Below are 25636 nucleotides of genomic sequence, written 5' to 3' on the forward strand. Positions count from 1 at the left end.
TCTTTTTGTCAGTCTTTTATTATATAAGAAAGATTGTCTGCTACATCTTAATTACTTAACATCTTTGCAATTTTGAAGCTATAGTGTCCGCCTTCTAATTTTCTAATTTTTAAATTTATTTTGCTAGTTTTTCAGTTCAGTTATATGTTTTATCCATTTTACTTTTCGTCTATATTTGTTTGGTGATTATTTAGTTCATTATTTACCTTTGATATCCTTGTAATATTTATAAAAAATATGAAAATATAATTATTTTTTTTTAATCCAGATAAAATAGTCGTGCATAAAAATGACACCTTCGCATGATTATTTCCCTCTTTTATTAATTCAGGACTTTTAACTACGATTTTACTGAAGTGCTCGTGATCTTAATCACTATAGTCGTCATCTATAGCAGATCAAGTAGTTGCCGTGGACTTTCTATCAAATCTCACTTCCACAAATGCACAGTTACTCCCTTGCTTTGCGCGTTGCTGTCGCTCGATGTCAAGCGCTTGACGCACCGCGCACCTGTACAGGACAACGTCACACGTACCCGTACCTGTGTTGTCTACACCTGGAGGATCTCAACCTCTCTATTGTTTCCAGCTGAGCTTCACTTTCATGCAGCTCACGTGTCGCTGTCATTTATGGTTTCACTTCAACTCTTTGATGGTAGCCATGGTAACCGATATAGATTTTCTGCTCTCTCCCAATCTTCTCGAGTGGAAAGGTAACAGACAGATACAGAAGGAGGGAAAGCACAAGTCTGTCATACTTAATCACGTAATTTGAATACAAAATGCATTCACTTCCAGTCGTGTTTGCTTTTATTTTCAGAATCCCTTCAAAATTTCTTGGATCCTGGCAGCTGGTGTTGTCCTTATTTTACTATGTCATGAACAGTATCGCGCTTTGTTAATGGTTTTAACTTTCCTTGAACAAAGTAGATGTCATTCCTTGGACAACATTTATTCTGATACACTATCAATACCACAAGGAAAGAGTTTTTAGATGATAGTGGAGACGATGACGAGGAAGAAAAAAAGGGGGAGCGGGCGAAGGAGAGAAAAAAAATGTAACTACAATTGTAGAAAACCAATGGGAAACAGGTAATATGTACAGAATATTTAAAAGATAGACAGAAAAAGAAGGTAAGAACCCACAGACAAGAAACAGCAAAATGCAAGCTGTAATAATATTCCTGAGATAAACTTCCGTACTGTTTCGTTCCATCCGCTCGTCGTACATCAAGGGAAATTTTTGCTAGAAAGAGAAATGTGGTCCTGGAAGAAAGTTCCATCCAGTATCACATCTGTACTGTTCTGAATTTCTTATTTAATCACCGAGCAAATATGGTTTCACTGTACTTTGACTGAACTCTAATGTGCATAATCTCCACCAATACTAAAACATATCACCATGGCAACTGAGTATACATTAGTTATACATGGCTCCGAAGAGAAATATCTGGCGAACCTTTTTTGTCATTTTATTTATTATGTATTTATTATGTATATGTACAAAGAACATGGTAAGCATGATTATGTGCCGTGGCAACCTTTACTTCTGTATGACCATTCATCTGCAGCAGTTTTAACAACCCGCTCCCTGAGATGTGCGTATCACTAAATGTTTGTCACAAACAAGTCCAACTTTATTTCACATGGCACAGACCATAATGCATGTAGTTTCTCCGCATCACAATCTATACATTCAAAGGCTCAGTGTACATGAGACAAGACCTGGAAAAAGAACGAACTAAACAAATCACTTTCCTTCCTGTTTGTAGATTTTCGTGATGATATTTTTTCGAGGTAGTTGCCGTGGTAACATTCATCAACAGCGAATGGAGAGAGTATATCTGTTTCTGCCAATGTCAAATACTTTACCACATCTTATCTTTCGTACTTTCGACTTTGGTGCAATCCTTGAAATTTATTTCTTCATCTTTCTCCTTACCTTCTTCCTTTTCCGACTCGAACGTTCTTGAATTTGATTCCTTTGTGGGAACTCAGCCGCTGGTATCTGTGTGAAGGTGATTCCAGTCTCTACCAGGTTTACTGTTAGTACTTTTTTCGAAAAATTAACAAGAATAAAGTTAATACTGCATGTTCAGTGCATGCTACATTCATTTCCAAATAAATATTATTCAATTTTTTTTCCTTGTCGACACCTGATACATTGTTTTCCCGGCAGCCGGGTGATATCGCAGAAGAATGTGAGTGCTACGATGTTGTTTGGTGTGGAGAATGACATAGTAATTAAAAGTTGGTTTTTTTTTTTCTTCTTCTTCGACAGCAAAATTGTGAGGACGTCCATGATGCCTTTCAGAAATCTTACTATCCTTGCTTAGATGCTAAACTAAGCGAAAAAAAAAACCCTCTCGCCATCAGACAATAGGAAAAGGGGGCTAACTGCAGTGAGGCAGAACGTGCAATTGTCTCCCTTTGCAAACCAGCCGACTTCGCTATAAAAATATTATATATATATCATTTGTTATAATGATCGTGGATCACAAGAAACCATACTGTAATATTTGCAGTTTTGACATCAAGAAATAAATTTCACGCGCTATATATATCGGAAATACCAGAGGTGCCATGGGTGTGGCTTTGCTTAATAATAATAAAACGAAGTTTGAACGACATAGTTGACAAAATATTTCATGAATATTTTGCCTATTTCTTAATATCACAGAGGAGTTCATACAAAATTTAGTAAAGTTCCTATACTTTGAAGCGAATTTTTTTTTTAATCAAGAAGTTTGACACTGTGCGACTCGGAGCCTTGCCATCCTACAAACCTTTATCCGGTCATATTTGCAATATTGTGTTTTCCGAGGTATAAATATGGTTCCACTAATCTATAATGTCATTATATATTTCATATAATACTGAAATTACAGACTACAAATGATAATATTCTGGCCTTTAAATCCGATCATACTCCTATAATTTATTCGGATGCTAGTCAGACAAAATTCTCCACATTGTAGTTAGTAACATTCGGCACATAGATCTTGCAGTACAGAACACAGATTTGCTTATAATATCAGCAAATTAGAAATCAAGACATCAAAGAGACCAAAATTAAGATATTTTGTAACTACTTTTGTAGTATTCCCAAATCCGACGATGAACGAGCGACTACCCTCGCGAAAAAATGTATTTAATTTCACTTAAAGCTAAGAATGCCCATAGTCTCCGTCATCAAAGTAAGTGATTAACCGTGTCTAGGGTATAGTATCATTATGGAAGGAGGAGCCTAACTATATCTTTCCACCATTACCTCTTCTGATTAATCACATAGGACTTTCTGTTCGAGAGCTCTGGGGTGGATAAGAATAAATTTCTCGTCACCTGCTGCGGTGTTAAGCTTCAAACTAACAAACTTCCGAGTAAAAACCTACAGCAGTTAGTTGAAAACAGGGTGAATGTGTCACAGCAGTCCTACGACTGTTTGGCATGCTGTTGATGTACAGCGGGGAGCATGTTTTTGTTCGCGTTCACTGAACACTGACGTTCACACGTGCGGGCTGAGGAGGCGGACAAACATTATTTACCAACAAGCAACAGAAGCGCGTGGAAACTTAATTCAAGTTTGAAAATACTAAAGGTTTCAAGCAACAGTTTTCTCTGTACACAACCAAACTGATTTTGAGCACGTCGGCAAGTAGCTAGGAGTTTTGTCTGTTATTTTCTAACATGTCGAGAGATTAAAAGCAGGAAGTCAGATGTGACAACGGTCTGTCCTTATTTCCCATTGTAATCTTTGTTACTGACTTTTGCGTTGAGATGCAAGATTTTTAAACTATTTACTTATCGAACTTTGGCGTCGTATTCCGAATTCATTAACAAATAAGTTAAAACACATTGCAGGTCCCTTAGCCTTATGGTGCAGGGATAGAAAGCTTTGTGAACGAATTTCCAGCTTGACATGTAGACGACAGAGACCACAGACCTCCATACTCCCTGAGCTTGGGAAGGAAATAGAAAATTTTCAAGTAATCTAAACGCGAGGTTGGTCCCTCCATAATAAAACATAATGGAACAAAAGTATTTGTTTCTAGAAATCAGCGACCCGAAATAAAATAAATAAAAGTATTTGTGGTACTTACGTGAGAAATTTTCGCGACATCAGGTTTGATGGTTCCCAAACTGATTCTTGCTTTATATTAACAATTAAGATTGAAAATTAAACCTTCTTTTCTCTTTTAATGCTTATTTACCAAATAATAAACCTTCTTTAATCAGTTTCACTATTAGTTACAATACTCGTTGCAGTAAAGTTCCGTGGCATAAACAGTCATCTAACTGGTGAAAGATTATTGTCGTTAGAGATGTTACAGGCTCGGATGAGTTTCTAGAGTCTCAGAGTAAACAGAATTTGATTTTCACACTTGACCATGTGCAAATAGCCTACCATGTGAGCATAGTTCCTTTTTTTAAAAAAAAATTACTTGTTTAGTCTCCTCCAGAACGATTTTTTTTTTTTTGGCAATATGAGGGATGGGGTAAGAGAAATTCTGCTGGAGGACATACGAATTAAAATTGATGCAGTGCTTAATCGCTTTTGCCTGATTTTTCTAAAAAAAAAAAAAAAAGTATAATTGTACCATTACAGAAGGATTAATAACTTTACTCATAGTGTCGTATTTTGCCCGTCCATCTTCTGTACGCGTCAATCATTCTTGTATCACTTTGTATGGTTGCGGCATGTGAAAATGTTCTTGAACTCTAGCCGAAACCTACTTCCGGTTAAACAATACAGATAAAAATTAATTGCACTGTTTGAATACCACAGCATGTTGATAGAGACCAGGACAACCTCTCGTATGCCTTTCTCGCGTAGGTCGCTTATATCGTTTAAAAGAATATAAGGTTTAATGAGAAGGTAGATGCAGAATGGACCGGTCAGGAGGAAGAAGGTGAAGGATATGGTTATCAGTGTCACGGTCATCGACGAAGCCTTTTTTTCTCTCTCAGAAATCTGCTTTGTATCGCGGACTGTCAACGTCTGTAGGGCTCGTCTTGCTGACATCACAACGGTCTTAAGCAAGATGGCGTTGGAGACGAGCAGGATAGCAAAGGGCGTGAGAGAGAAGATCATCAGGTCGACCCACGACCAGACCTTAGAGAAGAAATTCAGGTAATTTTTGTTTTCGATGTGGCACCAGTAGCTTGAATTGTTACCGATCTCTTCGAGTGGAACGACCTCCACGCCGTACAGCACGTGCAGGTGCACGGCCATGAGGAACATGGCGATGGCGGCCACCAGCCTGCGGGACGTCCTGGGTGTGCACACGGCGTTCATGCGGTGCGGCCACACCACAGACACGGTTCGCTGCAGTGTCACGGCCACCAGGAACCACGCCGACATGGCGCCGCTCATGTACACCACCCACTTGCACAGTTTGCACACGAAGCTACTTACGGACATGAAATCGAAGCCAAACTCAAAGTACAGCCACAGTCGGAGAAGGCCGAAGTACAGAAGCAGAAGATCGGACACCGCCAAAGCTATCAGGTAGGTGGTCACAGTCGACTCGCCTCTTCTGTTCATTTTACTCAGAATGGCTATGGACATTCCGTTGCCGAACGTGCCGAGAATTAAAATCAATGGCGGAACGTAGATCCAGATCATGTCAGCTACTTCCACCATCCTCATGTATGTCCGGTATAGTTCAAGATTGGACGAAGCGTTATACTTTGCCAAGGATGCGTTCATGATTATATCTTCCTGCTTTCTTTTGGTCGACTTAACCTGTAGCCTGGGTATTAGTGTCCTCTTGTTAACCTATTGAATTATAGTTTGTTAAAACTTCTACAAAACGGTTGGTGGAGGGCTGATAGTAATTGTCCAGCTCTTAGGCACGTTAATACCACATCAAACTGAAATCAAAGCAAAAAAGAAAACTAACAAACAAACGACTGAGCTGCTTGGGATGATAAAAACTGTTGTAAGCCCCAGGTGAGCAATTAATCTATATAAAGTCGCAAGTGCAATGACAAAGAGAAACAATGCGTTCTGCCAGAACACGCCCTCGTCTTTCCAATCGTCGTTGTCTGAAGCTCCGTGGCGAGCTATTGTTTTGAACAGCAAGAGAGTAGGTTAGTCTTGACAATAGTTTTTCTAGTTCTGTCAAAGACGTTTTCGAGGATGTGCCTCCTAACGCTTTAGAAAAACAGAATTAAAAGAAAAGCAGGCTTCATTGGCTTTAATTGGTAGTTTACTGATCTAGATAACTTTTTCTGGAAGCTCGGAACAGCACAGCAGCCACGTTTTCTAAGGTATTTCCTCTTTCGTCTCTACTTTTCCTCTTAAATTCCTGGCATTCCTTCTCTCCTTTTCTCTTTTACCTGGTCACAGTCGTAACCAAGGACTACAGATGTAGTCTCCCTCGTTACTGACGATCGAGGCAGCCAGTCCTGTCAGCCACGATAGCCAATCATTTTTTTTCAAACATCATACTCTTCTGCTTACATTCACTTCACCCAAGTAGGACCGACATTCACTTCTCCTTTTTGACCAACCCTTCTGATGACCAGTTAAGCTACTTGCTTCGATCCATTTATACAGTATCAAATCTCACATCTTTAGTTATATTGTCCAGTATCAATATACCTAGCATGTAATATACCCTCTTTTGGACTCCTCGATGTTCTGGCAAAAGACTGCACGCAAACATAGGTTTGTCATTCCTCGAAAGAGATGTACGGTAAGTACGACAAAGGCAACTTAAATACTGAGACAGAATACTGAAGATGATTTAAAAAACCTTAGCACATTACCATTGTCCTTACTACAAGACTAACGACAAGGAACTGTCACTTTTTAAGCCCTCGTGACATTTAATTTGTTTTTCTTGGGGCGGGGGGTCTCAGGCATTAAAACTAAATGTCGGTTATCGCCTACACAGGTCATTGTGTTTATTTTGCCTGACTGGTTCTACAAATTTTTTATACGGAATTTTATTCTGGGTATCAATGTCATAGCTTTAAGGAAAGAATTGTTAAATATAAACAAAAATAAATAAATAATAAAAAAGACAGAAAAATATCTAGTAATCGCACGTTCGAATTAATTTAATTTCCTAAATAATTTTGATAATAGAAACTACTTTTGAGTTGCGTTTTAGCTTGAATTTCCACAAGAAACATTTTCGGTTTCATGAAATAGTATTATTACCATAAAATATTTTTAAGGCTGTGTGTGTGTGAGAGAGAGAGAGAATTTTTTTCCTTTTATATCTCTCAATGCTGGCACTACTCTGTAAGTCGTTTCTGTTACAAAGAGTTCTAAATGTGACAAGCGATCCATAAAACTTTTGAGGTTTAAGCTTATCTGAAAGAGGCTCCTTTCCTCTCTGATAATATTGTCTCGTGCCCTGCTTTTTTTTTTTTTTTTTGCTTTTCTCCGCGTTGACAACCCTAGAAAACCATCTTCGGCAAGGTGTCACGACCGAACCCCACCTTTTGTCGCTTGACGGTGGCGGGCAGATCGAGGCTTCTTGGGACCCACTAAGCAGGTGACTAAGCTGAATTCCTTTGTCTTCCATTTCCTGCAGGAGATCCAAAGGAATCTCCTGAACACTAGGATCCATCGCTCCGATTCTGTGAGCAAGGTCTACGTCCCGCAGGGAAAAAAACGTAAATTATCAGTAAATGGAAATGTAAGTATACTGTCCATACAAAAATCGTGTTTGTTGAACTGATGCAGACTGTATGATTTACAAAATTGTCCGCATTTCCAGTGCTTGCACAATCTTGCGTTAAGTTTTACTCGTTATAGTGTAGGCACGCACGTCGTAATGAAACTGCATTTTCACAATTAACCAGGCATGATTTCTTCTCGAGACTTATGTAATCTACGCTTTTCTAGTCCCCCACACACACACACATACCCCTCCGTGTCCACTGATTGGCCCCAAAAAATTGTGGTCACCTTAGGAGACAAGGACTAAATGAGCGCTAACGAGATGTGATGCAAACTGGTTAAAAAAAATAGAGGTAAGGAACTTTTTCTTTATGCAACACCTGCAGCCCATCTGCCTGTATCGTGGTGACTCAAGAGGAGAGTGCCAGCCACGGAGTTACATGGAGGAGCAGCTGGCGACCCCGCGCCTTCTTCGCCCCATTTGACTCCGTGGTGCCAGAAGCCTGTGAGTGTGCGCGGAAGTGTTAACACACTCTGGTTAAACTGCGGCCTTACCAAATAAAGTAGGGTAATTTTTTAAGCCGATGTCCCACCAATGATGTTATAAACATTCAAATGGCACTTAGAAGAAAAAAACACTTCCCCACTCCTGAGCTACGACAAGTCGACCCCAAGCAGCGGAAGGGAAGTAAACCGGAAGTGACCGAAGATCACATGCATGCATAATTTTTCTCTGAAAACCAGAATCAAAACAGTTAAATTCCCTACCTTATAAAAAGCGTAACGAATAAGTACTTTGTGTTTACAGTACGCTAATGGGAAACTCCTCATTAAATTCTTAAAGTAATGTTTACCGCCTTTTAATTGCTTTCACGATCAGCTGATTGCTATTAATGAATAACTAATTAATGAAAAGGGAAATTTCTGTTATTTGCGTTAGAGTACAACTGACAAAACTTGTGGCTGAATTGCAATGTGGTCACCTGGTGATATTTCATGTAATAAGCCTTCGTTAAGATTTTTTTAGTGATTTAATCGTCTGGTCGTATGCTCAAATGGGGGAGGTCGCATGACGAACAAGAACCAATCAAAAGGCTCGTTAGAAAGCCTCTTGTTCAGATAAAGACCGTCTGCTTTTGTGCCGATCAGCTGAGGCTGTGATGTGACGACGGGCTAGAATTACTATTTATGCTCATAGAAAGTGTTTTCACTTGTCATTTTAGAAGTCTATAGAACTAGAACATCTTTATTAACAAGATGGATAACGCAACAAACACAGATTTTGATGTTACAGATTTATTTCAGTATGTACCCGAAATTCGCGATCCATTCAAGAATGCCTGGATCTACATGACTGACCATTATACAAAGTTTCAAATCGCAACGTTTGGATCGTTGATAGTGCATGAGGTTTGTAGCTCATTTATATTTATTTTTCTTCATTAATGAGTTTTTAATGGTGGTCAGACGTTGCTTTTTAAATATCACGTCAGATATGGCTGTAGGCACACAACGAAGAATCCCGGTAGCGTTGTTATAGTTACATATTAAATGTTTGTATTGAGCAAAGAAATTTTCTCGCACGAGAATTTAAAGGGTCGAATAAATTACATAGTTATAGTAACATTATATATTTTGTTATAGGGAGCTACATTATATAGTGACGTTTATATTATAAACCTGAAACTGCAGTAAACACTCAGTTTGTACAATGAACTCCTTTTTATCTTATTACCCATTCCTTTCATGTAATTTACAATTAAATTATTTTTCAGTTGGTGTATTTTGCTGCCTGCTTACCAGGCTTTGTGTTCCAGTTCATTCCTTTTATGAAAAGGTTCAAAATTCAAAAGGTAATTTCTTTCATTATACTATTCCAAAGGATTTGATGAGAGACTAGAATATTCTTAATATTTTCACGAATCATTATTGCTTAAATGTTACATGCCTTCTCACTGCCAGTGTGTTACACTTTTTCTGCAACCGTATATAGAGTGAAACATGTATATGTATAATTATCCACACACCTCATGAAATAAAGTCTTCTAATTTTAGTAAGTTTGATTGTAACACTTTTTCCACTGGTTTAGAGATGTATGGACAGAGGTCTTTCTCCTACCAAGCCCCATCAACTTGAAACAGATTATCAATCAACTTTCATCACTCTGATTTTCTCTTACCACCTTTAAGTCCAAGCTTAAGGCATATCTTTTCCGAATGACTTCACTGTGATCCTGTCCTGACCCTGAGTGTGCATAACGTGTATCTGTATTTACTTTGCGGATAAGTAGCATCAGTAGCAGAAATGAGTGAGTCTGTGATATGTAAATATGGGTGCATGGTTTATGACTTAGTCTTTATATGATTTATGTAAAGCGCTCAGAGCAAAATTTTTGGTAAGGTGTTATATAGATCCTCATAATTATTATTAGTAGTAGTATTAATCGGATGGGCTGTCCTGATTCAGCTCTCATTTTGGGCATTTTGTTTTTTTCTCTGTATGCAGTATCTCTTTACAGACTGACTCAGTGTAAAACGCATTTCACCCCATCCCCACTCCACCCAACCCTCTGGTTAGAATCACCCTATCATTGGCACTATTACACTATATTTTCCAGAATAAGCCAGAGACAGCAAAAGATCAGTGGCAATGCTTCAAGCTTCTCATGTTCAATCACTTCTGCATCCAGGTAAACATCATCAATTATGAAAAAAGAAGATAATTAATATGGTGATGATTATAATCAAAATTGTGAGGATGATTTGCAGTACTGCTGGCACAGACGAGGAATATATATAATGTTTTATAATGTTGGGTCAGTGGTAGCTTATAAACACCTGATAAGTGGGATAATGCTACTTTATTCGATCCAAGTCCTTTATCCAAGTATGTAACCATCATTTATTCATGTCAGTATGTAATGCAGTCCCTCATTTCTCTCTCCTCCTTTCATACATTCCTCTTTGTTGAGTGCAGCATAGTTCAATGCTGTGATTTATTATTATTATTGCCAGACACCTTTGATTGCTGGGACCTATGTTTTTACTGAGTTTTTCAACATTCCTTATGATTGGGACCACATGCCTCCATGGTAAGATATCAAAATTTCAAAATCTAACAGCTCCAAAAGAATAAGGCCATAACCTCTCCCTGCATGACTTGAAGAGTGAAGAAGAGTGTACAATAATTTCTTTTGTAATTTTGGTTGATAGTTTTCCAACTCATACAAATTGTAGAAATCTGTTATATTTTAAAGTATGGTATTTTTCTCAAAAGTACAGCAGTTTTCATAACTGATTGCAGTTTCTCTCGTCAACAGTTGTGTTTCTGCCATAAGTCATTGACTGATGTTCAGATACAAATATATCTTATAATTCTGTGTGTGTTATTGCACTTGACTGAGACTTTCATATTTTTTTCTGAAGGTGGAATCTAGCACTCCGCGTGTTTGGTTGTGCTGTTGTAGAAGATGCCTGGCATTACTACCTCCATTATGCACTGCATGACAAAAGAATCTACAAGTACATTCACAAAATTCATCACAGCTTCCCAGTATGTGTACCATGTATCTTTCAGACAGAACTGTTTGATGAGTCATTGTTTAGTGGCATTATAGAATGTGTTTGAGCTGTCCAGTTGTGGTTTTTTTCAGGACTTCTGGATATTGATGTATAAATAAATGTTTTACATAACTGTGACTTAAGTCTGTGATAGTGGTACATAGAAAATGCAGAAATATTAACTTATTGATGTAAATAATTATAATCAGTTAGTCAGCTTGGTATATGAGGTCAAGCAGGTGAAACTACTTAAAGAACATCTGTAGACTAGCTATTGCACTCTGCTTCCAAGCACAAACTCAAAGGTTTAAGGTTATCTAAGGCTGGTGACCAGAAAGTTCTTCCTTTCTGCCCAAAGGTGATTGATACCTGATTTATTAGGGAAGATAAATGTTGGATGGAGAGGATTGGGCTCTGCCTTGCATATACCATGCTTGAGACATGGTCAAGCACTTTACATCAGCACTAGGATATAGTTAGTACCCTTTTTCCACACACAAAAATTACATTACTGTGAATTTTTTGTAGAATTATTTTTGAATAGTTTGTTCTATTGCTTTTATTCTTGTTCAGGTAGGACTTTCACCTCTTTGCAATGCTTAATCTCAGCTTTGATTGCTCATAAACATATTTTACAAGAGCTTTGGCTTCATTCCTTTGATAATCCATAAATTGTTTCAGGCACCGTTTGGAATGACAGCAGAGTATGCACATCCAGCTGAAACTCTCAGTGAGTTGAACTGAATTTTTAGACATTTATTGTTTTGGAAAATGGTGCGTTTCTACTTTTAACAGAAAGCAAAAAAGTTTTATCAGAATTTGTTCACATCATCCATTCACTTTAGCTGATCCCAGTTGGCAGATTCTAAGTATTTATGTACTCTTTTTTCTTCTCTTTTTCACAGTTCTTGGACTGGGCTTTTTCATTGGCATCATGATCTTCACCAACCACGTGGTGCTGCTGTGGGTATGGGTCACTGTGCGCCTATTTGAAACTATCGATGTTCACAGCGGCTATTACCTTCCATTTTTGAATGTGTTTCACCTCTTCCCCTTTTACGCTGGTGAGTCTGTGTTAATTTACTTTCAAAAATTCCATTTATTGCATTAATAAGCAAAGAGAAATTGTATTTAAAGGAAGCAGAGAGGACTTCTTGTAAAGTAGCTTAAGTTTATAAAGTTTGCTTATCAAAGCTAAGAAATGTGCTTAAGCTGTGTGAATGTAAATAGCATATTCTGTTTCCATTTGTCTCTACAGGGGCAAAATTCCATGACTTTCACCACCAGAATTTTCATGGAAACTATGCTTCTACATTCACTTGGTGGGACAAAATTTATGGCACTGATCGTCAGTACAAGGAATACTATGCCAAGCAGATTCTAGAAGAAGCAGAGTCTAAGAAAAAATAAACAATACAAATTTCCTGAACTGACAATACTGCTTGATTGAAGATATATTATAATTAAATCAGACTGATTAAATGGTCAACATAGTGAAAGAAATTAACTACAAAAACTATTCAAAGCAGTTATAGTGTTTTCCGATAAGGAAATGGGAGAAGGTGATGCGGTGTGTGTGTAGGGAATGTTAATGATCAGTAATATTGCTTAAAACATTTCCAGCATTTTACTTTTAGTAACAGGTTTTAGTATTTGCTGTATTTTTTTGTTTAAAGATAGCTTTGTCATTTCAAGTTCACCTGGGAGAAGATTGTATGGATAGAAAAAGTACCAGAGAATGTTAATAACTGGGGGAGGGGTTTGCTTGTTTTAAAGTCATTTACATAAATTCTTCCCACTTACATTTACATTGGGAAGGCAGATTGCCTACTGGCATTTAACTGACATCTGAGGTTGGAATAACAGCCTTAAAAAAAACTAGCAAATTGCTGATCCCGAGTGCACTGTCCAATACTTGACCTGTTTATATTGTATGTGTCATATCTGTGTGTAATTTATCAAGTGAGTTTTTTTAAGATTTTAGTTCTTAGTAGTAGTTTGAAAAGTTAGGATATAAGTTTGAGTAGTTAGGATATAAATGCTACTTCAGAGTTCTATACAACACTCCTGATAGTAAAGCTGTCCTCATTAATGATTTAGTCCAAGGCAATACCATGGGATTTCCTTTACAGCCAGAACTAACAACTTAGTCTTGTATGATGTCCCACTTCCAGTCTGAGGTTTACATATAGATTATATTGCAGTCTACTTCAGCACACTTTTGGTGTTTTATTTCTTTTCTTGTCTTGATCCTCTAGTACCTTACATTGATATCTATTACCACAGATGTTTTGTATGAGTAGGGGTGCTAACCTTACACCATATCCACTTCATTGTGACATTGTAAAGTGTGCTATCACCAAAGAGACTAACATGTGTATTAGGTATTGTGAAGAAGTGTGCATCTTGAATTTAAACATAAGAATTTTGGTAAAAGTTAATAGGTATGTGATTTCTTTTATTTTTCTATAGGTCTTAGAAAATTTTTATAGAAAGGAATACCTGCTTTCTTATAAAAATTTACTTCAAGGAATGGTTTTATGGTGATGTTTGAGTATTTTAGGTGACAAGAAGGTACATTAATAGTTATTAAAATAAAAGGGCATATAAAAAGTAAATATTTATTAATGCAGACAAAATGCAAAATTAAAAGGCTAACATGGAGCTTGTTATGTCAAAAGGAGCAATTACGGAAATAAAAAGGCAATATTGTTCTAGTACCTATCAGAGAATAAGTGGTTTCTGGAGAAAGAAGCTTGTTTGAAGAAGCAGGTAGAATGAAATGGAAGGTGGCCTGAAGATTGGCTTGTTCTTGTTACCAGCTAGCAGGAAAAAATGGTGGTTACTATTAACGTAACCAGCACTAAAAAAGCTTATAAAGATTGAGAAGTAAGAGTGATACCATAGCAACAAGATTTTAAGATTAGCACAAGTAATTTTAGTCAGAGACATGGCTAAAACATGTCTAAAGGTGCATGTGTTTGTGTATCCATGAATGAAGATAGTCGTGCTAACAAGCTGCAATGTGGTGTCCCTCTGAGTTTCTATTTAGCGTTGTGTGTGCCTGTATATAAAGCCCTTTAAGTCTGGAAAAGTTTAGGGAAGGATGCTAAAGGAATACACTTTGTTATTAAAGGTTCATATATATATATTAATTTTAAATATGAACTGAATCTACAAAGATTAGTGTCTAGATGTGCATTTCTAAGTGGGCTGGATGGCATTGAAATGTTCTGTCTGTATAGTGGCAAGGATGTATGCTTGCATATTAAATGTTAAGTGTAAAATATGTGTTGAAAGCTCGCTAGTCAAGCTGCTACTAGGTACAGTGGGTTGGAGAGGGTCAGATTTTTTTTTCAATTTTTGGATTAGTGTCCCACATGATTTGCATCTTTTGGCTTGCATTTATGTACAAAATGACTTTTTATCATTTTTCATCAACTATCATTCATAGGCTGTGTTAAATTTTAGAAGCTATGATCTGCATTTTCATGTTGGTGACTGTCCCACATACCTGTAGGACCACATTGCTAATATTACAAAACTGAATCAGTATTTTTTTCAAAATCATTTGCTTTTTTTGATAAAATTTACTTTAAATGGAATATACTTCACATATTGATGTCCCCCAGTCACTCCTAGTTTTCTGCATCTATGGTTGTAGTGGCCTCATCATGTACTCCCTCCATAGTTTAAAGCATTCTACACTAATCAAAATCATCGGATTGTGAAGAAAATCAAGCGCAAGAAAGATGAGTGAAGAGGTATACATTTTAATGTGTGCCCTAAAAACTGTCATATTAATGAAAAAACAATCATATTTTTCCTTAAACTTGTTTTTTTTTTATTTTAGTATATTCTTTTTACCTTATCTTTCTGTATTTTTCCATAATCTTTTATTCGTTTTTTTGTTTTTGTATTTAGATAGGTTTTTTTTAAATGATAGGCAAGCACAGCTGTACACTGGATGATATTGCACTGTACTTTAATTCTGTTATTGAACTTGATCAAGATGGAAGTGCTAAGAGGACTTTGTGTTGTGCTATTGCTGTGGCACTTCACACATGCATGGCAGAAGAGAAAGATAAAAGTATGACATTCGTTAGTGCAAAACAAGTTTTCTTTTTCCATTTTTTTTGTTATTTCTTTTATCCTAATCTCTGGCAAAGTTGATTATGTAAAAGAGTCCAGTGTGTTAGTGTAACCTTAAAGAGTAGCAATTGATGTAGGACAAGGCCTTTGACTTTTACTTTCATTTTAATTTGATGTTTTAATACACCGAATGCCAGTCTCTCAGCCAGCAGTTCAATAACACTTTCCATTACTATATTTTTTATACATTTCTTAAAATGAACATCTTTTAAAAAAATATATTGAACTTGCTAGTTATAAATAAAAAAGTTTGTAGACAATCGCTACTCTTTCAGTCAAAATGTTTTTATTTTGTGATCATTGATTTAAAATTAAACTGGTGCAAAGAGGTGCTTGTTTTCATGCTTTATGGTTTTTGTTTTATGTAGATGATTCCAGACTCGTATATTTTCTTTTTACAATGAAATGTTTTGAGCTGCGACGAATATGCCATTACCTCAAGCACATTGAATAAAATCATCTTGGATTTGTGCTGATCTCTAAAATGGTCAAGGAGACAAAACAGATTAGCAGATTTCTGCTAAAAATCTTTAGTGTCTTATTGTGATTATTCTCAAATACAGCTTTGAAAGAAAAAACTTGAATTTACCTCTTTACTCATTTAACTTTGTATGTGTGCACATGGAGCAACATTCCATGGACTGTTAATGCACAAATTAGATAAACAAGTCTGCTGTAAGCTGCACAAGCAATCATTTTGGATGTTTATTTATGGTAGAGTTGCACAAAGTGGACAAATATTTAACAAATTGGATACACAAAATAACATTGCAGCTAATACATGTGTATGCTGCAACCAATAAACTTTAGCATGAAACAGAATGACACATTGACATCAGCTTTTATATGATACTGAATTCTCGTTTCTTTTCTTTTTAGTATGCTGTCACTGTTCACATCGCAAGTTATATATAACATAACATGCATTCTTTAACAATGACAAATATTGTATGACGAAATCTACACAAACATTCAAAAACGAAGAATCTCTTCAGGACATTTTTATATTGTAGCAAATTAAAATTGAAAACAAAGTGATACTGCAGTAACAACTGCAAAAAAAAAAAAAACCACTTTTAAAAGAAATGCACTTTTCATTTTTAAAGTATATATATACACACAGGCATCGTCATAGGAAAGAAACCAGTGGTTTGTCAACAAGGGTACCTAATGCAATGCTGTCAAAGTCTGACAAGACAGGGTAAGTATAGCAAGCTGGGATAACCGACAAGAATAAATGGAGCTAGAAGAGTGACAACACTGCCTTTTGAATGGATTTCATCCATCCTGGATTCATTTACATTTCTGAGACAAGTCACACTATCATTCCATTCATAAGTCAGCTACAATTGCCAGTTTCATATAAGCAAATAGAAGTTACATTTCTATATAGCTAAAGAAAAAAAAAAAAAAGAATACTATTCCCAAACTGCACAAATGAAGAATCCCAATGATCTAATACAAGACAGGGGAAGAAATAATTGTATATTTGAGATCTGGAACAAATGTGTGCATTGAAAGACAATCTATTTTAAGGAAAATTGAGCTAATCTTGTGCACAGTGTTATAGAAAATCTTTTCAAGAGTTCTTGACACACTTGCAGAAGCCTAAACTAGGATTTCTAAGAATAATAAAAATCTTGCTTAGCAGAGGATGCTCTTATAAGCATGCAAATTGTGACACTTGTTTTGTACATTCACTCCCTCAATCTTTCTTTTCATTTACTTCTATATTCAAGACAAAGAATCCAAAATATCAGCATATAGACTTTAGGCACATTTTGTGCAACCTCTCTAAAGAGTTAATACAGAAGAGAAGCTAAAAAATTACCAGTTCTTTATCAAAAGTGAAGAACCTTTACATTGGGATGAAAAGGAACTATATCGGAAAATTAATGTATGGCTTCACTTTTTTTTTTCTTTTGTCCTCCATCAGTTTTATGTATAAATCCTCTTTCTCTCCCCACCTACATCTAGCATATTACATTCATACATGAAGTCATACAGTTTCTCAAGTAAGCAAGCTACTCTTCCTAGAATTTCTAAATCTCCTGATTTCTTTTTCTCTGTACAACGCCAACCTCTTCCTTTCATACAAAAGGCACCCATGTGCAAAGTACCAGTAATCATCTATGTACTTTAGTAAACATGATGCAACACTATCTCAACACCTTCCAATTCTTTGTATCTTCCCAGAAACTGGCCTGCTCTGGTCAGAAATGCAAACATTTTAGATAATGGTTTTAGAAAAGTGCAGATGCATTCATTTATTTACCATGGTAAATACCATTTGAAAAAAAATCCATGGACAGAACAGTAAAAAGATGCTCAAATAGTAAAGGCACATAACTGAGTTTACACTCATAAAATAATGCATAATGCATAGAATATGATAACTAGCAAAGGTATTTTTGTTACTCTATAATTTTAATTCTTTTGTGGGGAACAAAGCATTAAGCCTCAAAATAGGGTTAAGGCACCTTGCTAGGCCAAAAAAACATATTTTAAAAAAGTCTATGTAAACAAATATCAAAACACATTTTCATCTATCTATATAAAAGGCTTTTGTTATTTAACATAGTAAATTCATGTCCCCTGAAAATCTTGCAGAGTTTAAAATGTCACATAGCAAAGGGAGAAGTGGATAATTAGTTTTAAATCAATTTTGAGATGTATACTCATCTAAAATAGAACTAGAGAAAGGTTTAAAAAAATTCAAACAGGCTCTCATTATTGTAATGCACAGCCTAATTTGTATCTCCCTTTATTATCATTTATATTTTTATTTATCCATCTTTACTCCAACAGTTTCAGGAATCTTTTGATGTTAAACTTGAATTTGCATCACATTCTGCAAGGGTTAGCAAAAGTGCTAAGTGGAGGAAGACTTATGCAGCCATGAAAGACTTGGAGAAAATCTGAATAACAATCAAAACCTGTTTTCGTTGTGTTCACATTGCCCCTTAAAAAACAATGGTTTAAATTTTCACCTTATCTAAGCTTTTGTTTAGATTGAAGCAGAGGAATCTTGCTACTTACTAAAGCCTCTTTTAATAAGAGAATTTCAATTTTAAAAGTCAGAACAAAAACTTAACAAGGATTTATTTTAAAATGTAATATCTTTTTTAACAAAGAAATTAGACACAAAGTAGCAAAGCTAGCCATAGCTGAATATCATGAACGAGATAAAAAAGAAAATTATGCATAGCTGTATTGAGTATTGAATATCCGTTATGCTTGATGTAAACTATGATATTTATAAATGTTTCTATTAAAAAATTAAACATGAATTATAGAAAAATATGCACTTTCATAACAAGAGATATGGAACATGGTATATTTGCATGCTACCAAAAATGCCTCTCAAAGGCTTTCAAAAAGAACACACAGGTCTACCTGCAACAGTACATACTATCCATGATAATGGTTGAGAAGCAAAATGAACATGCTTTTCATAACAAAGAAATCTTGTGCACATAGATAAATAGGTAAGTTGAGATATTTCAAAGCACATTTCATGTGCTGAATACCTAGAGGTAGAAGAAGCAAGCTACATGCAATCCCTTTCAAACAATCATTCTTTTCCATAAAACAATGCAAGTGCTTACATTCTTGTGCAAAGGAAAGGAGTAAAATGCAGGCAGTTAAAATCAGTATACATGTAATCTGTAACGATTGCTTAGCAACCCAAGATGACATTCTGAGAGAGACATTTTTTGCACAAACTCGACAAGATTAGAAACTTTACTCTTGCAAGTACCCATGCATACACACGAACAAAGAGAACATTTTTACTAAACACACCCCTGCATATTGCCTTAAAGAACCATGTTGCAAACTAAGTCAACTGTTAAACAAATATTATGCTAATAAATTCCTCAGTGGTTATATTCTGAGTGTTTATTATTGCTGGTAAGAATTAAGAAGTATTTATGATTTAGATAATTTTATCCACTCTGTGTGGAAGAAAACCACTTTTATTTTTAGGGATAGAGAGCGCTGATAGTTGAGTATTGCATTTATCTGACAGGTTCTTAAATTAATCCTGGGCGGCATGCACTAAACTGAAGAATTCAACAATCTTTAAGTCGATGGTACATGAGGTTATCTGGATGAGCACTGTTCATACAAGAATGAAGATGAACAGCTGAGGCACTTCTGTGAAAAACTTAAGTCAACATATTAGCAACATTTTGCTGTACCCAGGGTTGCAGTTTAAAATCTAGCACCTATTGAAAGATTTTATTTGCCATAAACTGCTCTGGAGTAGAATAACCATTTCTAAATTATATATCATCAAATGTCATTATGTTTTCACTGTTGCACTAATCATGGACATTTATTTCTACATGCACACACAAACGTGAGAGTGACTGAGAAATGGACCACTAAGATCTGTGAGGGACATTAAGAGCAGTGAAATGAAAATATGTCCACATCAACATTTAGTTTGCTTTTATATTTTAATTGGGTGTAACTCTTCACCTTAAGGAGATATGTTTGGTCCTTCCATAAAACGCACAACAGGTAAGTGCTTCAAGAGGCAATAAAGCAGTCTGAGGAATTATAAAACCCCTTTCATGTTACTGAGTCAGATCATTCAGACAGGTTTATAAAAAAAGACAAAGACATACAGATGATGGGGACTAGACTCTATGCACTCAAAAATTTCTTGCATTAGAAAGCAAGAAGAAAGTGTTAATCTGCAACATAACTGCAGCCACCATTTTAATTTACACACATTACCTTTTCCAGCCACTTATTTTCTGAGATCTTAAACTGATCTTAGTAGCTGATGCAGGAAAAAGGACAATTTTATGTCACTGTGATCAGCCATAGCAACAATGCATTTAACAGCCGCTTTCCTCATGCCAGGAAGCCTATCTGCATAGTAAATGATGAAAAAGGGTGTTTCTTCTTGGCTTTATTATTCTTTCAAACAGTGTTTTAAAAAAAAGGCACAAGGTTAAGTTTAGCGTAATGACTTCAACATGTCTGACCAATGTTATGTCTTGACAACCTGTGAATTTTTTGCAAAAATGAGGAAAATATGAATGTTGTTACACTAAGGAAATAAAACAGACAAGAAAATCTAGGACAGAAAAAATATTGCAGATGGCACGTCTTCACAACAAGCCAAAGAAGAGAAAGTTTGTGCAGATGGCCCCTGAATCATAAGTCCACTATAGCCTTCAATGGCCAGCACAGAGCAGTTGGAGCTTCTTGCTTCCATTTTCTGCAGCTCTATCTTCCTAATTCAGCTTTCTTTTGCTGGACACCTTGTTTACCAATTCCTGCTTCCGCTACAGTCACCATCAGTAATCATCTTCTCAGAACCATCACGTCAGCTGCAAACAACCAGTTTTCACTTGCTCTTGAAGAGCTTATAAACTGCTACATCGTATTCCATCTCACTAACCACAGTATCATCCAAGAACCCCATCACTTGACATCTTCATCGCCCATGAATACCCTTCACTTTCGTCTGCATATTTATCGGCGCTCTCCCAGAACCTCCTATAATTCATAGATTCATGGGCACCTCTGTCCACTCAGGACTACTGCACTTCATCTCCAGACCGGCCACCATATTTATTTCTCCTTGTGTCATTCAGAATTACCCTTCTCTTTACCTCAAGTTGCTCTTGCTATGTTTCACATGTTTCACATCTCTATTCCTTTTTCAGCAACTGATTGTCAGCAAATAGGATCAAATAGGCACAAGTAATTACAGACCATGGTCACAATTTCAGGACATGTTCATGCTCACAAGGCCACAAACAGACTTCTTGATCCTGCATCAGACTTTTATCAAATTACATATTTCAAACAGATGATAAACTGGTAGAATGTTTGCCACACAAAGGTTTAATGTTGACCTAGATGACCAGCATTACAGTAAAATACACTAGTGAATCAATTTCTGCATCCTTTTATGCACGTCAAACTCTTTCTTGCCCCAAACAAAACACCTTCAATTATTTCAGAAACTGAGACAAAGTTCCAAATATCCACTCCTAAAAATATATATGACTGCCTTCTTGGGACTATTTTACCTGTTTCTTTATTTCAAGATTCACAAAAACATCACGGTCTCATGCTCAGATATTTATTCTCCTCGGCAAGTTGTGTCAGCATGGAGCTCATATCATTCACGGCCATGTTGGAGGTGTTTAGAATGGGATTGTAACGATTGGAGTTTTGAGAAGCAGAGCGGTTTGGCAAACCAGTCATAGAGCCAAACACATTGTCAGTGGATATGTTTTCTATAAGATTCTCAGTCGACAGAGAAGTGATGTTGTCCATGAAATCCTCGATGGGTGGAGCTGTGGTTTCTTTGCAATCGGTAGAACTTGTCACTTGATTGCAACCAGGTGACATTTCCATGGGGTAAGAATAAGGAGGGTGAGGCGACAGGTGAGAGTTATATCCTGGGTGCTGGTTAGAGGGTGGATGGGGTTGGCAGAACATTCCTGAAGGTGTGCTGGTGCCACTTGGTGAAATCATGGCACCTCGGTGGTGGTGTGATGTGGAGGATGTGTGTGGATGGTGGTACCGCTGATTGTATGCATTATTACTAGTTCCCATGTTATCCATCACAGAGTTTTGCATCTGCCCGCCTCCACTTGTTCAAATAATTCTGCTGGAGGGGCCCTTTCATGGCCTGAGACTGACAGCCAGCATGACTGTCAAAGTACACTGATTGCTGCTGTGGTTGTATGTGCTGCTGGTGATGGTGTTGGTGCATGGCTGGTGCCTGCAATTGTGCTGTAGGTTGAACTGGGTGATGCAGAGGTGGCAAAGACATCTGGCGCTGTGGCTGCATTTGATGTGACATCATACCCTGCTGAGACTGCGATTGTTGTTGCCGCAACATGTTGCGCTTGGCGTTGGGTGGGATCTGGGACTGGCTAATGTGGGGAACCTGCACTTGCGGGCTGGTGCGATGAGGTTTGCTCATTTCTACCATCCCAGGCACTCCTGCCACCAGCATGTTCTTGTTCATGGGTGGAGGCACAGGAGTGTATGCACCTCCTGGCAGTTCTCCACCCATCATTGCACTCTGTGACATCTGCTGTTGTTGCAGCTGCTGCTTGTGGTGGTGATACTGACTGAAACTGCTATTGCCAGATGTGCCAGGCATTGGGACTTGCCATGGTCCAGCAGCCCCAGGGTTCTGCATACCTGGCATACCCACATGACCAATGGCTCCAGACTTCATGGAATTCATGCCCTCCCCTCCATGCACACCTATGCCAACACAATTCTGACCATTCCCCATGCCACTCAGGTTAGCCATGCCACAACCTGCACTGCCATTCACAAGGTTGTTTGGGCAGTGTCCACCTTGTGACATTAGCTGAACATTTCTGGCTGTCATGTGGTTGTGGTTGTGGTTGTTGTTGTTGTGCTGATGTTGGTGGTTCTGCACAGGTGGGGGTGGCATTGGATGCTGCTGGGCCTGACAGTGATGGTTGACCATGGAGGATTGCTGCGTCTGAGGCCAAGGAGACATTGGCATTGGGGCCCCTGATGAGCCCCCTTGGCTGCCATAAGGACTGCTCAAGCTTGGCAGGGGTGAACTGATGTTACTGTCAAATCCAGTCTGGACGTGCAGATTGGGAGAGAACTGTCCATGGCCTCTCATGTGGTGCATGGACTGGCTGGGCATGTGAGGGGAAAGCTGTGAGTGGTCCTGAAGGTAGCTGCCTACACTGTTGCTACCATCATGCGACATACGACTAGTGCACAAAGAATCCAGTCCTCCAGAGTCTACGAAGGACATTTGGGATGGTTGCTGATGGTTGTCGCTGCCATTTATGCTACTCACATTGCTGCTGTAGCGGTCACTCAAGAACCTTTGCATGTCATCCGACAAAGGCTGGTTGTTGTGATAACGCTCATTCAAAAACCGCTGCATATCATCGGGAATGATCATATCCTCATTGTCTTCCAGCATTCTTTCATCCAAAGCTGCCTCAGTATCCAAGTCCCCAGGAAAACTGTACTCTGGTGAGCCATGCTCACTGTTGCAGTTCTCTGGTAAGGAGTAATCTGTAGCAATGCTGCTTCGAGAAGAATGGAAAGTCTGGTTGGAACTCGCTTTGTTTTGCAAGCTCCGCATGGACGGTGGGATGGGCAAAGGTTTCACCATGTTCAGACTGTGAAACCTCTGTAACCGTCGAAGAGACTCAAAATTAGGATCCTGGGCACGACAAGGGTCACTTGCACGGCGAACTTCTCGGCCTGGCACTTCATGCGGCAAAGGAGTGCGAGTGGGAGTGCAGTTTCTTGCATTGCAAGCATCAGTAAAGTCCTTTCTTGCAGCAAAGTATCTGAAAAATGCAGAGGCAAAGATATCTATTTTTAGTGAAGGCTTAAATGTAATAGCTGAAAAAGCACGCAATTAATACAGTCAGGCTCCTGTAAGTCAACCTTCCATAAGCTGAAATTCTCCTTAACTCAAATTTGAAGCTTCAACCTATAGAAGTTTCACTGCATGTGAAACAAAATTCCTTATGAATGTTTCAGCATTAAAATAGGTTAGACACTTCTCTGTACAGTTATCAACAGACAAACAATCTTCCTCTCCTCCTAAACCATGTAAGAAATTTGACATTAACGTCAGATTTCTAAAAAAAAAAAAATGCCTCAATAAATTTGTCAAGCATAAAAAAATACCTAGAAAGCAGAGAAATTAAAGCTCAAGAACTCAAAGTTTTCTGAAGCTAACAGGATACACAGTCAAGGTTATACCTGGCTAGTCTTTCATTAGAATACTTGTTAGCTGGATTCTGCAGCATGTTTCCTTGTGACTGGACAACCAAGTTTGGATGAGAACCCAGATTGGCTTTCTGCATCATGGCGGACATGGTTCCAACATTACAGTTACTGCTTTCACTTGATCGTCGTGAACAGCTGCTTGAGCCATTTACTGAATTCTGTGGCCGATTGCCCGTGATGTCATATTCATATGGAGAGTTGTTGATGCTGAGCCGATTGTTAGATACCTAGTGAATAAATCAGCGATTTTATATACAAAAATGAAAAAAAGTAAACTTCTGAAGATGCTTTTTTCAAATTCTACTTAAATCAACAAAAATGATCAGGTTTACTTCAGTGAAATACAACACAATAAAAATTGTCTGAGTATTAAAACTATGAATTAATTGCTGCTTCAAGTAATATAAGCCTTTTTGAGTCTAAAATTATTTTTAACACTGCGAAGGGTTATACTAGTTTTTGAAGCACGCCCTATTTCCCCAAATCCTGATTTCCAGCTCAATTTTCTTTCTGTTGCAATACATCCTAGTTCTTAAACTAGCATTCCAAAAGCATCAAAATTTTAATAATTATAATAATTTTTTAATAATAATTTTAATAATTTAATACATCAAGTATGCGTACCTGTGATGCTTCTGATGAACGCCGCGAGGACAGTTTGCTGCTGTTGGGAGGGAAGGGACTCGTGTCTGAACGCATGCTGCTCATGTAGGAACTCAGTGTACTTGTACTGCTGTTCCGTCGACTGCTGGGTAACATCAGGCTAGTCTGCTCACGTGCTAAACACAAAGAGCATTTGTTGATAAGCATGCAAGTTAGACTGTAAGTAAAGAAAATGCAGGATGAAACAGCAATGCATGGGAATACAACAAAGAGGGAACTTAACATATTATATGATATAGACATGAGGGAATATATGGAGAGAAAAAGGAAAATTTGCCTGTCGTGTCACACATAAATGTCACACAGGAATACAGTCATGTTGCACATGAATACAGTCATGTTACACAGGAACACAACCACACTAAGGGAAACACACTAAGACAATTGAAAGACTTAAAAACTGAAATATACATGAAAAAAGAAAATCTGCAAGTGAACTACACTATACGAACTGCTTATGTTTTTGTGGTAGATGAAAATTTCAAAGTCCTATTCCTTGCTCTGGAAAAAGGAGCACTTACAAGAAAAATCTGAAGTACGCTTGTGCAAGGTACTGTTGCATTTGTGTTGTGATGACTTCCCTCCAAGCTCTGCAATTATGGAGTGGCTGCCTCGCAAACTTCCTGAAAGCGAATAAAAGTTCATCTGTCCAGTAGAACTCAGACCAAACATTTCAATCCTCCCTCTTTCAGCCAGATTTTCTGCTCTGGCTTACTGTCTCTTATGCCCCCCTCACTCTATCTCTTTGGCTTGTGCATGTGTATACATATAAGCATTCCTCAAAGAACACCTGCATGCAGGTAGCAAAAAAGAAAAAAAAATTAATATAAACTAGAGA

The 25636-nt window shown here is 37.5% G+C and overlaps 3 protein-coding genes across 3 annotated transcripts in view; 1 reads left to right on the forward strand and 2 right to left on the reverse strand.

The window, feature by feature from the left end:
* Window positions 1–4651: 4651 nt before the first annotated feature.
* On the reverse strand, window positions 4652–6015 carry LOC112557691 (probable G-protein coupled receptor 139). Its single transcript, XM_025227685.1, has one exon. The coding sequence runs from the start codon at window positions 5707–5709 to the stop codon at window positions 4678–4680; it is 1032 nt and encodes a 343-aa protein (XP_025083470.1). The 5' UTR covers window positions 5710–6015; the 3' UTR covers window positions 4652–4677.
* Window positions 6016–8736: 2721 nt separating this feature from the next.
* LOC112556490 (methylsterol monooxygenase 1-like) lies at window positions 8737–15929 on the forward strand. The gene is made up of 8 exons (XM_025225540.1): window positions 8737–9048; window positions 9414–9491; window positions 10257–10328; window positions 10654–10730; window positions 11065–11191; window positions 11881–11929; window positions 12105–12263; window positions 12458–15929. Exons 1-8 carry the CDS (start codon window positions 8896–8898, stop codon window positions 12607–12609), a joined length of 867 nt encoding a protein of 288 aa, XP_025081325.1. The 5' UTR covers window positions 8737–8895; the 3' UTR covers window positions 12610–15929.
* A 1330-nt stretch (window positions 15930–17259) lies between these two features.
* Window positions 17260–25636, reverse strand: part of LOC112556014 (zinc finger protein GLI2-like) — a 32409-nt gene continuing 24032 nt past the window's right edge. Inside the window, 5 exon segments of the mRNA XM_025224617.1 lie at window positions 17260–21936; window positions 21938–23687; window positions 24109–24362; window positions 24760–24914; window positions 25320–25421. Of these exon segments, the coding sequence (XP_025080402.1) occupies window positions 21439–21936; window positions 21938–23687; window positions 24109–24362; window positions 24760–24914; window positions 25320–25421 (2759 nt within the window). The 3' untranslated portion in view covers window positions 17260–21438.

Source organism: Pomacea canaliculata, linkage group LG2, assembly GCF_003073045.1.
Source record: "Pomacea canaliculata isolate SZHN2017 linkage group LG2, ASM307304v1, whole genome shotgun sequence".
NCBI lineage: Eukaryota > Metazoa > Mollusca > Gastropoda > Architaenioglossa > Ampullariidae > Pomacea > Pomacea canaliculata.

What these genes read in the sequence shown, in the direction of transcription:
- LOC112557691 (XM_025227685.1), bottom strand. Translation starts at nt 5,709, where the DNA reads ATGAACGCATCCTTGGCAAAGTATAACGCTTCGTCCAATCTTGAACTA.
- LOC112556490 (XM_025225540.1), top strand. Translation starts at nt 8,896, where the DNA reads ATGGATAACGCAACAAACACAGATTTTGATGTTACAGATTTATTTCAG. An exon ending in AAATTCATCACAGCTTCCCA is followed by an intron (nt 11,192 to 11,880) that starts GTATGTGTACCA and finishes AAATTGTTTCAG; the next exon opens with GCACCGTTTGGAATGACAGC. An exon ending in ACATCCAGCTGAAACTCTCA is followed by an intron (nt 11,930 to 12,104) that starts GTGAGTTGAACT and finishes TCTTTTTCACAG; the next exon opens with TTCTTGGACTGGGCTTTTTC.